The sequence below is a fragment of the Lissotriton helveticus genome, chromosome 9 (genome assembly GCF_964261635.1).
Source record: "Lissotriton helveticus chromosome 9, aLisHel1.1, whole genome shotgun sequence".
NCBI classification, from domain to species: domain Eukaryota; kingdom Metazoa; phylum Chordata; class Amphibia; order Caudata; family Salamandridae; genus Lissotriton; species Lissotriton helveticus.
In genome coordinates, this window is record NC_136070.1 from 739,303,177 (window position 1) to 739,319,632 (window position 16,456).

General features: G+C 48.7%; 1 protein-coding gene across 1 annotated transcript in view; it reads left to right on the top strand.

Annotated features, from left to right (window-relative positions):
* Positions 1–16,456, top strand: part of LOC144783270 (uncharacterized) — a 1,224,061-nt gene that overhangs the window by 1,079,483 nt on the left and 128,122 nt on the right. The window contains exon 7 of the mRNA XM_078662335.1: positions 12,580–12,695. Within this exon, the coding sequence (XP_078518461.1) occupies positions 12,580–12,695 (116 nt within the window). The remainder of the gene's footprint in view (positions 1–12,579; positions 12,696–16,456) is intronic.

The following is a 16,456-nucleotide window of genomic DNA, read 5'->3' on the forward strand; positions in this document are numbered from 1 at the left end:
TAATCACCTAGGGGTATATTCACAAGAAGGTGTGATAACTACTGCAAGAGTAGCGTAACGCAACTTTGCACAACACAGCCTATCGGGGGAAAATAACCTTGTGGCAACATGGAATTCACAACGCTGCAAATGTCCGCGTGAAAATCAACGCCACACCGCTAAAATGCGAAACGCAAATGAAAAAAACATGCGATAAGGCCAAATGCGGTACAAAAAGTAGCAAAAACCAGCAACAGGACTGCAAATCCCACATGTTTGATGGGACAATGCACCATAAAAACCACAGACAAAATACACCAGAAACAAGCCAAAGCACGTAGCAACATGGATGCACCCTGACCCAGGGTAGAGGCCAACTTGAACCCCACATACCATCAGCGAGGAACAACGGGGTCGGCGAAGGCCAAGAAGAAGAGGGAGACGAAGACGGGGTGCAGACCGCAGGAAAACATGACCAGCGTCATGGAGGTGACAGAACACTACCAGCAACTGACCCACTAGCAGACCACCTGGATTGCAGACGGAGTGCCAAGGAGGCCAATCCAGGAGGCCAATAGGCGACGGCATGACGTGACTACCTAAACCAGGCACAGACCTGCTGCCAACAGGAAGGAAGCAACGGCAACAGGAGGTGGCAGTCCAGCGCCACCGGAGGAGCTGGAGGAAACCAAGGCCACAGTCATAAGTGTGGACACGGTGCAAGGAGTAGGGAGTACCGACACAGCTCAAGCGGACTCTGACACAACATGAACAGGGAATGCAATGAGCATGGACTGGGGGAACGGGGAGATGGGCACAATGGCATACATGCACAATGAGGCGTAGCACACTGCACACCGACAAGCACCCAGGATCATGTCCCAGATCCCCTTGGCACACTGCAGCACACACAAATAGCACACACAGCACACCCACATTGAATACAATGTGGAACAATGTGCTTAGCCGACACTGCAGAACAGAGGACACTACTGGCTCTGCACATGCACAGAAACATGCCCACTACATCTGACAGAGCCGGAAACAGTGAAATGGAAATGTACCCGTACAACCTCACATCCGTCATGTAGTCCAAATGTACACTGTCCCGCAGAAGAATCCAGCACCCCACAAACAGTCACAATGTACATTGCCATACAGCCTGCATGCAAACCAGCACAGTGCGCCAACATATATGTCAACACAAATTCAACGCGCACCTCCTCTTCACATCGCAGAGGGGCACACAACACCTTCAGCAGAGCACAAAACACAACACATCAGTGATGCCAGAGAGGACCACCACACCATCGACACCGACGCCCGACAACAGCCCATGGATATCTCACACAAACCCCCACCAGGACCCGGTCAGCCAAGCTACTCAGGGGGGAATACCGAGCCTGCAACAGACCACACTACTGAGAAAGAGGGGTCCCAGTGTAAAGTCATCAATTAACAGAGTTAAATCAAAATAAAAATAAAAAAGACAATAAATGTAACTACACCTTTTTATTCACAGTATAGATGTATATTAAATACCAAATCTTTGAATCAATATTTCAAAAAGGCTGTAAGGTGCCCCAAGGAAAGAAGGTGGTGAAAAAGTGAGGGTAGTGTGGATAGGGAAATAGTGACATAAAAACAACCAAATGGCGCAATTGTATCCATATGTTAATTTAAATATATAAACCAACAAGAAACCATAGGTTCAATACATCACTTGAAAGCAATCATACTTCACAAAATACATTAATGTTATAATTGTGGCGTGAAGTTGAAAAACAAAGAACAGTCGTTGACGTTTCGACCCTCTGACAGTTGCAGGAATTAGTGACACCCTTGCTGTGGGGTCTTCATCAGGACAAGATGGGGGCAGACAACCTAATTGAATAAATATCAATAATTAATAGGATATAATTTAGCTCCTATCAAATAGGTTAGAAACGAGAGCAATGAATAAAGCACACTAAGAACAGAAGAGCATACCAAATCAATTGTTGCTCTGTTTTCACATTATTCATGGGAAGGGTGATGAACATCGCCTGTTGTTTACTTCAAATCCTGTGATTACAAAGGATTGGGAAATTATTACGGAAAAAGGACAAACTTTTAACTGAAAATGCACTGATTCAAAATGCACTTACATGGTGTGCCGTAATATGGTATTAGCTATCAACTGAGATCTGATCCATCAAAAGCTTTAGCTCTTGAAATTTTGGAACTAACCCAGGAGGGTTTAGACCAAGGGTTTCTGTCAGAAAACGAGTTCCATTATTTGAATCCAAAAAATCCTAGATTGCCACCATATATACCATACCGAAGATTCACAAAAGCATGGTGGACCCCCCCGGACGTCCCATCGTCTCGGGCTGCGGCTCCATGCTTGAGCCCCTCGGCAGATATATTGACTTTTTCCTGAAACCGCTTGCGGAATCCACAAAAAATCATATCTGCGCGACACCATGCACACAATAAATATTGTGGAGAATTTACCTTTTGACCCAGAACATCAGATCCTGGCTACTTGTGACATTGTCTCTTTATATACATGCATTCCCCAGGAGGAAGCCCTTGCTGTGATAACTAGATGTCTCCGGCGACGACCTGCTCCTACGACAGTACCAACGGAGTTCATCATTGCCCTACTTAGGATTGCCATGACCAAAATTTATTTCATATTTAAGAACCAGTTCTTTCTCCAGATCAAGGGAGTAGCAATGGGGGCTCCCTTTGCCCCGGATGTGGCTATTCCCTACATGTCAGCATTTGAGAAGGACACTGTTCTTAATAACATCAATCCATTCAGAGACCGGCTGGGTCTCTGGATGCGATACATCGATGATATCCTGCTTATTTGGGATGGGGATTCTAATCAACTGAAATCTTTCTACACATGGCTCAATCAGCAATCCCCACATCTCAAATTCACGATCCAGTCTTACAACCATACAATACATTTTCTGGACATCACTATCTATGAAAACTCAGGCATTCTACTTACAACACTCTTCCGCAAGCCAACTGAAAGGAACTCTTTATTGCAATGCAATAGCCACCACCCATGCGCACTGCGTGACAATTTGCCGTTCGGGCAGTTCCTACGAATCCGTAGGAACTGCTCCAATAAGGATCATTATTTTGATGAGTCAGAAGATCTTTCCAATCGTCTCCAACAGCGTGGATACCCGAGACGACTAGTGAGGAGAGCAAGGAAATGCGCTTAGTTCTACCCTTGCGAACAGTTACTCACCCCCATAGATAGAACTGATCGACAACATGAGAGAATTGTCTGCGTGACAACATTCTCTACTAAAAGCAACAAAATAAAGCGCATTGTGAACCAACATTGGGATTTGATTGCAGATGACGTCAACCAAACCAGCACACCGTTACACGCTTTCAGGAAAGCAAAAAGTGTAAAAGACTATGTAGTGAGATCCTTCTTATCCACTCCAGAAGCTCCTACTATTACCTCTCTATGGAATCTCCCACGAATTGTGGGTCATTTCAAGTGCGGACAATGTAAGGCCTGTAGCAGTACCATTCAAACGAAGGAATTCGAGCACAATCAACGAAAAGTCCAGCTCAAATTTCACAGTAACTGTAACACTTCTAACATCATTTACCCAATAACGTGTCCATGCGATTTGATTTACATTGGGCAAACTCAACAAAAGGCCAAAGTGAGAATCCTTCAACATATGAGCCGGATCCGTTGTGAGGTACAGCGTGCACCACTTGTGGACCATTTTAAATCAGCTATGCATCCACCTGACAGCCTCAAATGGGTCGTGCTTGAAAAAGCAAGCTTGGGACCCCGTGGAGGCAACATTGCCAGTATCCTCAACAGAAGAGAACGTAAGTGGATGCTATTCTTTAAATTTGATTCAAAATGGCCTCAATGAACATGACAGCTCTTTTTCCCAATTAGCAACTCTGCCCTAAATCTCATCTAGACAGTAATTTGATATTGGGTTCTTGGGCTAACTACATGGTTTTCACCGTCCTGTGATTGGTACGCCATTTGGGGGATGTTTTAATGACAACTGTTATCTGCATGTGTATATTGATAATACATACTCTCTCTCATAGTACTATGACGGCTATCATTCAATCATGGCCTTTACCATCGTGCGATAGGTACGCCATGCATTTATTGCTATGTGTATGTATGTTCCATTCCAGGCAACGTCCTGCGTTTGTACAACCCAAGATTTTGAACCATTTTACTCTTAGGGTGGATGATGATGAACATTACGTCCTCCGAAGTGTTGATGATTTGTTCCTATTGTCTTGAGGTGCGATACCATTAAATAGCATGTCTTCAGATTTACTAGTTCAATGGGAACTTAACAATTATCTCACGTATCCTTAATCGGATCTGGCTCTACCACGGGCCTCATTGTTCAGTAATACCCCCTTTTTGATGTTCTAACTAATTTGCAACAATTCCGAGGTATCATGACCAGCAATTGGTGGTTGGCCCTCGTTCTGACATTCAGTAGTCTTTCTTCAGTGTCCCCACTCCACCTCGTACCCACGTGACGTGGTTGCCTTAGTCACAGCCTAAACAGGAAGCGCTGTTCGCCATTGCGAGACGCGAGCTCACGAGACGACGGATTCAATCCGCGTTAGGTGAGTGTTTCCATTTGTATTCTGACACAGTATTCCTACGCGTTATTGCATATCATTCTAAATGTCACCCCATCCTCCTCCTGACAGTGTCCGGTGCCGGTGTCTTTGACGACGATCCAACGTGGACGTGATCTTTTGAAGTCTTCCTTCGGGTAAGCTTCCACTACAAATCCACGCCACGCACCCGGACCTGTTTTTGGTTCATAATGCTAATTAGTTCCCTCTTTTTAACAGATTCTCCTCTTTGACCTCTATGTGATTCGTTTTGATCCAACCGTCTACACCAGTCCCTAATACTTGAGGGCCCCATTTACGGCACACCATGTAAGTGCGTTTTGAATCAGTGCATTTTCAGTTAAAAGTTTGTCCTTTTTCCGTAATAATTTCCCAATCCTTTGTAATCACAGGATTTGAAGTAAACAACAGGCGATGCTCATCACCCTTCCCATGAATAACGTGAAAACAGAGCAACAATTGATTTGGTATGCTCTTCTGTTCTTAGTGTGCTTTATTCATTGCTCTCGTTTCTAACCTATTTGATAGGAGCTAAATTATATCCTATTAATTATTGATATTTATTCAATTAGGTTGTCTGCCCCCATCTTGTCCTGATGAAGACCCCACAGCAAGGGTGTCACTAATTCCTGCAACTGTCAGAGGGTCGAAATGTCGACGACTTTTCTTTGTTTTTCAACTTCACGCCACAATTATAACATTAATGTATTTTGTGAAGTATGATTTCTTTCAAGTGATGTATTGAACCTATGGTTTCTTGTTGGTTTATATATTTAAATTAACATATGGATACAATTGCGCCATTTGGTTGTTTTTATGTCACTATTTCTCTATCCACACTACCCTCACTTTTTCACCACCTTCTTTCCTTGGGGCACCTTACAGCCTTTTTGAAATATTCATTCAAAGATTTGGTATTCAATATACATCTACACTGTGAATAAAAAGGTGTAGTTACATTTATTGTCTTTTTTATTTTTATTTTTGATTTAACTCTGTTAATTGATGACTTTACACTGGGACCCCTCTTTCTCAGTAACGATATTACCCAGGTCCCAGTGACTATGTTTGGGTGAACCCTTGTCTTATAATCTGCAACAGACCACACAGCAGGAAGCACCCGCAAGTACAGCTGGCTCCCAACACTTCACCCACCCACACATGGCACCCCAATGCCATGTGTCAGCACGCAAAAAGGAGGTGGCCCAACAGGTGTGGGTGGGGGTCGAACCCATGGAATGCGAACCAGAACACATACGTAGGGGTCTATTACCCTTCAGGGCCCACCCACACCCCACTAAGGAGACCCACACTGCCATAGAGTCACATGCAGATGCACATTCACAGCACAAAACCACACCCAGGGGTGCTCAAATAGCAGTCACACATCCAAGTTGGCTGTTTGTACGACGGCCCCGGCCACGTCCCTTATGAATTGAGTGGGTGACAACAATGCTGCATGTCCAAGCTCCAACCCACTGCCTGCGGTAACATGTCTGCATCCGATGTACACAGCACAATGTAATGTCGTAGGGCCCAGGGCCCTCATGCATACAACAGGACAACAGGCACACACGCAGATATCATGTTGAACTGGCTATGGGCATGTGTGCCCAGCTCTATAATTGGCAGGGCCACATGTACAGTGACACCTGTGCTGGATGTGTGTGGGGTGAGTGTAAGTCATTTCAAATGGAATGTCTGGTACTGGCAACCACTTGAACGTTAGACACCAGTGCAATGGAAACAGAAAACACATGCAATACAGAGTCAACTGCTGAGCACCGTGGAGTGAGCGGAGAAAGTCCAGCGGAGCAGCCACCATGCAAACAGAAGTGCCCTTGAGTTGCAGTGCACTGGGCTTTGGACACTAGAGATGAGTGCACTCCTGTGAAGAAAAAGTCTCGGATTGTGTCCCTTCGATATATTCCTGATGCAGATGCAGTGGGGTGTGTTAGACCTGCATCACCATCACCATCTCAGGGCCCCCACACTGTTTGAGGTGACATACCTGCGTAACCACTCCACAGCACAAAACACAATCAGCAACGGACAATGGCCTGCGGTGCACTGAGTCACTGGCACCTGGAGTGCTGAGCAGGGCATCAGGCTGATGATGGCATCTACGACAGGCCTGAGCAACTCCGTAATTCTGTCAGGACCACCGTTTCAGCTCTGGCAGATGGCAGTTGGAAGTGGTCCTTGAGGCGGTGGCGTGTGCCTCCTACAGTGATGCGTCGTCCGGGCCGGTCTGTACTCGCTTTGGTGTGTGAGCTCTGGTGGGACGCATTCAGGCCCGGAGCCTACGTACAGCACAAGGCCACAGACAAATGGTGTTGATGACCCCATGGCCTATGCTTCAGGGCCCATTCAATGTCTCTGGAGAAGGGGTCCCGGACTTGACCAGCACAGAGTTAGTGGCCCCGGATGCACTGCGGCCAGCACTGGCACCAAGCCAAGGGACAGTGACTTGCCGTGCAGTCAGACCTGAGCGGGTCACCATCAATGTCCGAAGTGTATGTTGCTGAGGGTTTCGGGGGACAGTGGAAGGTATTCTCCAGGGCAAAACGCCGAAAGTTTTGATTTTATCAGGAAGCATCAAATGGAGGAGTAGAACATGACAGCCTTGTTGCCACCATCAATTCGGTATCAGCTACATGAGGATGAAAACTGCGCCCTAGTACATAGACTCAGACACCACCAAAGTTCGACCAGTGAGTGTCCATGAATTACGGGGGACTTAGTGGCACCGGGGCTGGATGGGGATGCAGTCTGCGATGATGCCGGTACACTGATATGAACTCTGCCATTGCTGAATCATGACTCTGTGACCTACTGGACCGCAGTGTAGGCCAGAGTCAGCGGTCAGCAGTGGCCCACAGCCACGTGTCGTTGGCTTGCGATGCACAGTGCTAGTGAGATCAGGGCAGTTGTCGGTAGTGTACGAACACCTCCTTAATGATGATCATTTTCTCTCCACCAAGAGGCAAGGCGTCAACCTCTTACGCCTCTCCTTGCATGTGATGATATGTAATATGCCTTTGCCTTTGCATAGTTCTGAATCTGTGACCTACTTAAGCGCAGTATAGGCCAAGAGCAGTGTAGGCAGTGGTCAGCATGGGCCATTCACCAAATGTCGCTGGCAAAGGTTGGTGGCCCCACCAGCCTGCGTAGTTCAGGTTAAGTTGTACAACGTGTTCGGTCACCTCCGTGCCTGTGACCCGGCTTTTGTCCGGACTAAGCCGCATCTTCCTCTTACTCCTCCCTGTGCGACCACAGGTGCAGACTCTGCCATTTGTGAATCACGATGAGGTGCTGGATGTGAGATCTACTGGTCTGCAGGGTAGCCTTGGTCCCTCATCCACGTGTCGCCAGCTGGCATTGAACAGGGCTTGTGGCAGCCCGTGTCACCGGCTTGTGTTGAACGGGGTTTGTGGCAACACGTGTCGCTCGCTGGCGTTGAACAGGGTTAGTGCCACCACATGTCGCAAGATGCCCATATGGAACTATGCCTCACTGATCGGGGGTCTGCTGTGGCCATTGGGGCCAGATTTTGGGTCACTACCATTCAGGAGCCAGGACACAGTTTCACATATGGAACCCACTGGGACGCAGAGGACTTCAGTAGAATATGTCAACGAGGAAGGAGTAATATGGGCCAGTGTCGGGGGGACAGCGGTGGTCTGAAAGGCTGGCCGGGTCGCGGACCTTGGGCTTCGAGATTACACTGGCATGTTGTGGGCCCTCCTTGACACACGCCGGTGTCGGCAGGTGATCAGTGTGGCCTGGCTGTGTAGGGTCGGGCCTGACGGATTCGTGGCCAGCGAGCCGGGGTACGGCAGGCGTACAGCATCTCAGGCAACTCCGCTGACGAGGATGGCGTCGGCCTCGTGGTGGGGTGGGAGGTGCAGCCCTGGCAGAGATGTTGAGTTTTCTGGAAAAAGACCACGCCTAGGGCTACGTACTTTTTATTCACACCCCTACACTGGCCTGGCGTACGCCGGCCAATCCCTCTCTGCTCACGCTTACGGAGGAGGCGTAACAAGCAACATTTCCGCGATGACCTCCACTGGCTGGGGTGACATGGTTGCGTCCACTGTCCACTACACTCCATACACCAGAGGTGTATGTCGCTGTGATTATGGCTGTGTTCTGCATACTGCGGTCTGTCCAGCACTGCGCCGCCACTCTTGGCATTGTGTACTTTCCCAATCATGTTTTACTGCATCCTTCACACATGCCTGGTTGCCTCCTCTCCCCACATTCGGCTATTGAGTGGCTGAGGTGCCGTGCCATTGTTTGGTCATGTTCACGGCTTGCCCAGGTTACCATTGTAAGTGGTTCTATTGTGTCTGCTGGGTGGGCATGTTGTTGTGCATGTTGGTTGTGAACTTGTGACGTGTGCATTGCCAGAGCTGTGGATTGCATGATTGTGAAGTTGAGGTGAGTCGGGTGTTAATTGGGAACTTGCCAAGGGGCTGTGCATTTCCCTTGGTGCCATCCTGGGAACGCTGGTTACTGATGGACTGTCCAAGGATGAAGGAATCATGCATACTGGCTGTGTATTTGGAGGTGACATTGGTGCAGGTCCCACAGTGTTCTGATGTTGCCTGCACATTGATTTGTGACATGTGCTTCCTTTTGCGCTGATTGTGTGCTGTGTCACCAGGGGCACAGGTGGGACATGTGTGTAGTGGATTTCCCCCAACACTTGCGTGCATCCGGCTATGGCGTATGGTCCTTGCATGATCTCCAGCGGATCTTGCGCATTGTGTTGGCCGTACGGGGCCTGGCGTGCCAGGGTGATGGTGCTGTCCAGGACAGGTGTGGGGGACTTGGATGTGACTGGCTGTGGGACTCCGCCAACTCTGGCAGGTGTTGGGGTGTGCCAGGGGCCAACAGGGGCAGTACAGCCAGCAGCTTGGTGTGGGGTGGGATGGGATGTTGGTTGTCCGCTGTGTTGGTGCCGATGGACTGTTGGGCAATGATGGCCAGGATGCATAGGAGGGTTGTCCCTTTCAGTCTGTAGTGGACAGTGACATTGTTAGATGTTGTGCCTGTGAGGTAGATGCGTTTCCTGGGGGCCGCTGTCTTTGTCTGCGCTGCCTCTGTGGTGGTCTGGGTGTGGAGGGGTGCCGGGTGAAGAGTGATGGGTGGGTGTTGTGGCCCTCTTGGGTGTCCGGGCTACATGTTCAGTTGCTCCATGGCATCTCAATCAAGCAATCAATCAGAACATTTGTAAAGCGCACTACTTACCCATAGGGGTCTCAGGGCGCTGGTAGGGGATGCTGCTACTGCTCGAATAGCCGGGTCTTGAGTAGTCTTCTGAAGGTTAGAAGTTCATGGGTGTGTCATAGTATGATAGGGAGGGTGTTCCAGGTCTTGGCGGCGAGGTGGGAGAACGATCTACCGCCGGAGGTCACTCTTCGGATGCGGGGGACAGAGGCGAGTGCGAGGTTGGCGGAGCGGAGCTGGCATTTGGGGGTGTAGAAGGTGAGTCGTCTGTTGAGCTATGCTGGTCCGGTGTTGTGTAGTGCCTTGTGTGCGTGGGTGAGGAGTTTGAAGGTGATCCTCTTGCTGACAGGGATCCAGTGCAGGTTTCTCAAGTGAGGAGTGATGTGGCTGCAGCGAGGGATGTCGAGGATCAGGCGTGCAGAGGCGTTCTGAATGCGTTGTAGTCATTTCAGGAGCATGGCTGAGGCTCCTGCATAGAGGGCATTTCCGTAGTCCAGCCTGCTGCTGACGAGGTCCTGGGTGACCATTCTTCTATTTTCGATAGGGATCTACCTATAGATCTTGTGGAGCATGCGGAGGGTATTGAAGCAGGAGGATGAGACGCCGTTGACCTGTTTTGTCATGGAGAGAGTAGAGTCGAGGATGGACCCCAGGTTGCGTGCGTGGTCGGTGGGTGTTGGTGCTGTTCCCAGTACGGTTGGCCACCAGGAGTTGTCCCAGGCCGAGAGGGTGGAGCCGAGGATGAGGACTTCCGTCTTGTCTGAATTTAGCTTCAGAAGGCTGTTCTTCATCCACTCAGCAATGGCTTTCATTCCTTTGTGGAGGTTGGTTTTGGCAGGGAGGGAGAGGATCAGCAGGGTGTCGCCGGCGTAGGAGATGAGGTTGAGGTCATGCAGTCGGACGATGTGGGCGAACAGGGCCATGTAGATGTTGAACAGTGTTGGGCTGAGGGATGAGCCCTGGGGAACGGCACAGATGATCTCGGTGATCATCTGTTGCCCTTCCGATGATGCCCTGGGCTGGGCTCCCTATTGTGGTGCAGGCTGACATCCGTCTTCACACCAGGTCAGAGCAGGTGTAGATTTCCTGCTTCTAACGCGCCTTATCACATGTTTTGTGTTCTTATCGCCGATCTGTCAGGTCGTTGAGTATGAGGTGTGGTGTTGTCACAACTTTGTGCGTGGGAACGCATACTCTGCATCTCATTAGAGATAGTTGCGGGGGTCCTCTGTGGTGATGTTTTGTGCGGCTGCTATCATGGGAAAACTGGTTCTGTGGGCTGTTAGCACCAGCTTGTGAATGCTGGGGTACATTTATCATGACTTTGGCTGCGAAAAAGTACTGTTAATTCGGCGATAGCTCCTTGTGAATATGCCCCTAAGCGTATTAATGTGTTTGATCGTATCAAATATTTGTTTCCACCGCACAGAATTATCAATAAAAATTATAAATAAAATGCTTTTCCGTTGTACTAAATCTGATATATTCTGAAACATCCACTCAGTTCTTTCTTTTTTGTGGTGCGCTAGAAAAAAAAGCATCCACAACCCTCTCCTCTTACATGCATACTGAGCAGGATTGCCACATAAATTCTCTCACTTTGAAGTTAGGGAAAGAAAAGTAAACACCAAGGTCACCTGGAAGAAATAACTTGACATTTTACCTGTGTCTTTGAACGCACAGCATATGTGTCAAGAAAAAACAAGAGTTTATGGAACAAAACCGTAAACAAAGTGGGTGGGACGATCCCAAATTGGACAGCCTAAAGCAAATAAAGCCAGCAAGTAGAAAACCAGAAAATGCGAGCTACAAACCACAAACACAATGATTAGCAATGGATGAAATGCCTTCCCAGGTCAGCTTTCTGAATGTCCCCAAGAAGTCTTTCGAAAACCAAACAGCTGTTCTGTCTGGTAGGCTTCAACCTAAAAAGTAGGGAGAGAGCTAGCAAGCTCTTTCCATTAATTTCTCATCTTTGAAGAGATTCGTAATTGTGATTATGACTGGGACTGTGGGTATCATACTTGCTAAGTGACTTAATTTCATGAACATCATCTTCAGTCGCCGTTGTATTAGACGACTGAACTGGAACTTGTTGGTGCACACTAAAACATAGGGAAACAGCAACTACAAGTCCCAGAGTTAAACAAGTTATCATCCAACCTTCCTCTTCCACTCCTACACCTATCATCAGTTCACTATAAACTACCCTGGGGCCAGCTAATGCTTTTAAGGTAAAAAAGGGTAGTAACCTATTGCCTACACTTTCCATTGCTTACCTGTATCGCCTCACACCACTGGCAAAGGACAACTGGCCCTATCACTACTATTGCAGTGACACTTCCTCTCCCTTTAGGTAGGTGTCTATGTCCATTGCTGCCCTTTTAACTGTGTTGCTTTGATTAACATCTAACTCACAGCCTGCAAGACATGCAATGTGCATAATGTCATAACTGCCCATTACTTTTAGCTTGTGTGCATCACTTAAATCTGGTTCTCTGACTTTGTCATCCCCATCCATAGAGCCCCCTCGTCCTCGTTGCATCTTTTTCCTTTATGAGACATCCTCCACATTGCCCCATTAGATTGCCTCAGTGGTGGACAAGGTAGGTTAATTTAGGATTCTATTGGGATATTTTGTGGTTAACACTAATGAGTTTCAGAACTGTTAATCCTTTTATGATGAATGATTATGATTGTTTCCCTTTGCAGACACTGAAATGTGAAATCCAGAAAGAGATGTCGAAAACAAAATCCAGGCCCACGCCATTAGACTTGTTCCGCACTCCGGCTATGTGCAAAGTCACTTGCTGCCTATCGCTAGTATGGTGAGTGCCATGTATCACTGACCTTGTTAAAAAACAATAATAGTGTGAGAGGTTTTTATATATAAGAGTGACACAACAAGTTTTTTTGTGTTGTCTGTGGTCAGATGTATCTAGATTCATCTTGAGCGATCCTCTTTCTGACATTTCTGTATATTTCTCTTACAAAAGGGGTCTGTTAGACCTGGTATTTTTTGTGGGTTTATCCCCAAGACTTGATACTTTTTGGCCTCCTGTTTGTGACCCATTTTAGGACTCTGGGCACTATACCACTGCTAACCAGTGCTAAAGTGCATATGCTCTCCGTGTACATTGTAATATGTATTGGCTTTTCTATTGTAGGCTTATTTAATTTACTACTAAATCCCTAGTAGTGTGTACAGGTGACCCAAGGGCCTGTAAATCAAATACTACTAGTGGGCCTGTAGCATTGGTTGTACCACCCACACAAGTAGCCTTTCAAATTTGCTTTAAACCTGCCCCTGCAGTGTCTGCACGCATAGCTATAAACTGCCATGTCAACCTGCAAGTGCACTCACTTGTCAGGCCTAACCCTTACCTATTATTACATGCAAGTTACCCCTATGGTAGACCCAAGGTAGACACATGGGCAGGGTGTAGTGTGTATGAAAGGACATGTGCCAGCATGTTTTACATGTCCTGATAGTAAACTACAATTCATTTCATTTTTCACTAATTAAGGCTGTTAAAGAGGAATAGAGTTTAGGCCCCCTGAGCTCAAAATTTAATAACACATCTTGTAGTAAAGGTAGGGGTATATTCTCAAGGAGCTATCACTGAGTTAACGACACTTTATTGCAGCCAAAGTCGTGATAAATGTATCGCCCCATTCACAAGCTGGTGCTAACAGCCCATAGCACCAGTTTACCTGCGATAGCAGCCGCATAAAACACCGCCACAGTTGACTCCCGCAACTATCGCTAATGAGATGCAGAGTAGGCGTTCCCGAGCAAAAAGCCACAACAACACCACTTCGCAACATCCTCAACGACCAGCTAGATCGGCGATATAATCACAAAACATGAGATAAGGTGCGTTAGCAGCAGGAAACTAACACCTGCTCTGACCTGTTGTAAAGTCAGACCACAGCCTGCACCACAAATGGGAGCCCAGCCCAGACCCACACCTGAAGAACAACAGATGCCATTGAGCAACTGATCATGCAGCCCGGACACCCAAGAGGGCCACAACACCCACCACCCCCAGGACCACCCCCTCCCCAGACAAAGACATGCCACATCAACTACACGGAATCATGTACCAAATATTCCAACCGATGTCACACAATCACATCTGGTTACCAGCATGTGTCAACACAAAAATGAGCATCACACATTCACCTTTCAAGCGATAAATGAAAACAAACACAGACCAGAAATGAAGACACATGGCGGCACCCCTCGGGACACTACATAGGTCACAGCCTGCAAGACAAAAATCATGATGAAAAGATGTGTCTTGCACACATCAAGGAACAGAGAGAGAGCGAAGGAGAGAGAGAGAGGGAGAGAGAGCTAGAAGGACATAGAGGGGGAGAGAGAGATAGACAGACAGAGAGGGAGAGAGAGAGATAGACAGACAAAGAGGGGGAGAGAGAGGTAGACAGACAGAGAGGGGGAGAGAGAGATAGACAGACAGAGAGGGGGAGAGAGAGATAGATGGACAGAGAGGAAGAGAGAGAGATAGACGGACAGAGAGGGGGAGAGAGAGATAAACCGACAGAGAGGGGAGAGAGAGGTAGTGAAAAGAAGAGAGGGACAGGGAGAGAGAGAGCTGACACTGCACACCCAGGCCACCGGTGTGTCTCCAACCACGTGCCGGTATGTAGTGCAGTTCACCAGGTCCCACATCTGAGACAGACCCTTCATCTGAAACCGAGTCCAGATACATGAATGACAAAGTACATACAATTGCACACAACATCATCGCCTGTCCACCCCTGCGCACCCAGGCAGCTGCACCCCAGCCCCTCCCACCGCCCAGCGGTGCAAGCCCAGGCCTCACTGCTCACCCTCCACCACCGGCGGTAGAAAGGAGAGCCCGACACATGCGGCTGCAAGCCACAAGCCTGGGGCCTGCAGACATGGCACCCTCCACATCATGCAGCCCCGCTCCGCAGGCCACCAGGTCTCACATTTGGTGCTGGGTTTTGATTTTGCCATGGCAGAGGACCGGAGCACCGGGATGGGGCATCATCGCAGGCTGCACACCCGCTCAGCACTTAAGGTGCCCCTACCTCAGTGTACCGTCCCGTGACGGTGTGCCTGTGCCGGTCGCAGTGTATCCAGTGCCACCAAGTCTGTGCCCCACTAGTCATGGACCCTCTATGATTGGGTATCGTGGTGTGGATCCCATCATGTCACCACCGGGCCTGCGGAATGTAATATTGCTGGCCCCTGGGTCCCCATGCCTACATGCACACCACACGGACACACCCTGAGGGAGGTGAGAAATGGCATTGTGCACATGCGCCCGGCCCTTTTTATTGGCAGGGTCACTTGTGCTGTGACGCGTGTTCTGGATGGGTGTGGTGTGGGTGTAAACCAGCCATGAGGGAGTGGCCATGGCATGCTGACAACTAGACCTGTGAGCAGCAGATCACTATAGGGAAGTCCTGGCACATGTAGTGTTGTTGTCCCCCCCTGGAGCGTAAGCAGAGTGGGCTGACCTGGCGTATGCCGGTCCAGCGTAAGGGTTTGAACAATGACCCCAGGGCTCTAGTCATGGTTCCGTACGGGCTTGACAATGAAGTAACAAATGCTTCTGTCGCTGTTGTTACGTCGGCGCCACCCGGACAAAATTCGGCAATATGTCACCCTGTGACCCAAGTCCAATGGCATGAGCCACATAGACGTAGGGGGAATTCATTGACCCTACATTCATCAATACTACCACACATGAAAGACCATAGACACAACACATCTGTGTGATTCAAAATGTTTAATGCACATTCAGTGGAGTGTTGCATCTGGAGCAGTACAGGGCCATGCAACCCCCACTTTACAATGTTGGCCCGTGGAGGGCCAGCCAGAGTCCTTCAGGGAATGACAAGTCTAAAGGAATAGGAAGAGTTCAGTCCGCAGTCTGTTTGCTGTGTCATTGGTGACCACACAGTATATGGCAGTTCATGTCGAGATCCAAGGTGAGTGTCGCAGGGTGCATCGAGGGACAATGGAAGGTGATGATGCAGAGGACAGAACCAAGCTGAAACCAGCCATATGGCGGAGATGAATGCTACTGCATCCTTCTTACCACGATGGCGCTTTCCTCTGCCTCTTCGTCCTCTGCTGGTCCATGTGCCTCACGTGTGGGTGGTGCTGGTCTTTCTCCAGCACTGTGTGGCAGTGACACCTCAGGGGCCGGAAGTGGAATGTTTTCCACACTGTGTGGCACCGACACTTCAGGGGGCGGCGATGTGGATGTAGTGGTAGTAGCAGCATGCATCAGCGCCAGCCTTTGTGGCAGCAATGCCATGAGGATGGTTTTGAGGTCATTGAGGAACCCAGCTACCACTCGCTGGTGTGCAGCCGTGGCAGCCACTCTTTAAGCATTGGCCCGCTCCATGGTCTCCATGAGCCTCCGCATGTTTCCCACCTCCCGGGTGAGCTCGCTGGAGCCACTCTGACTAGTCAGTTGTTCTTGTCTCTGAGTCAGGACTCTGGTGATGTCAGCCATGGTTCGTTTGGAGAGCATGGAGCAGACTGTGGGTGTCTGTTAGGGACTGTGAGTGGTCCCTGATGGGG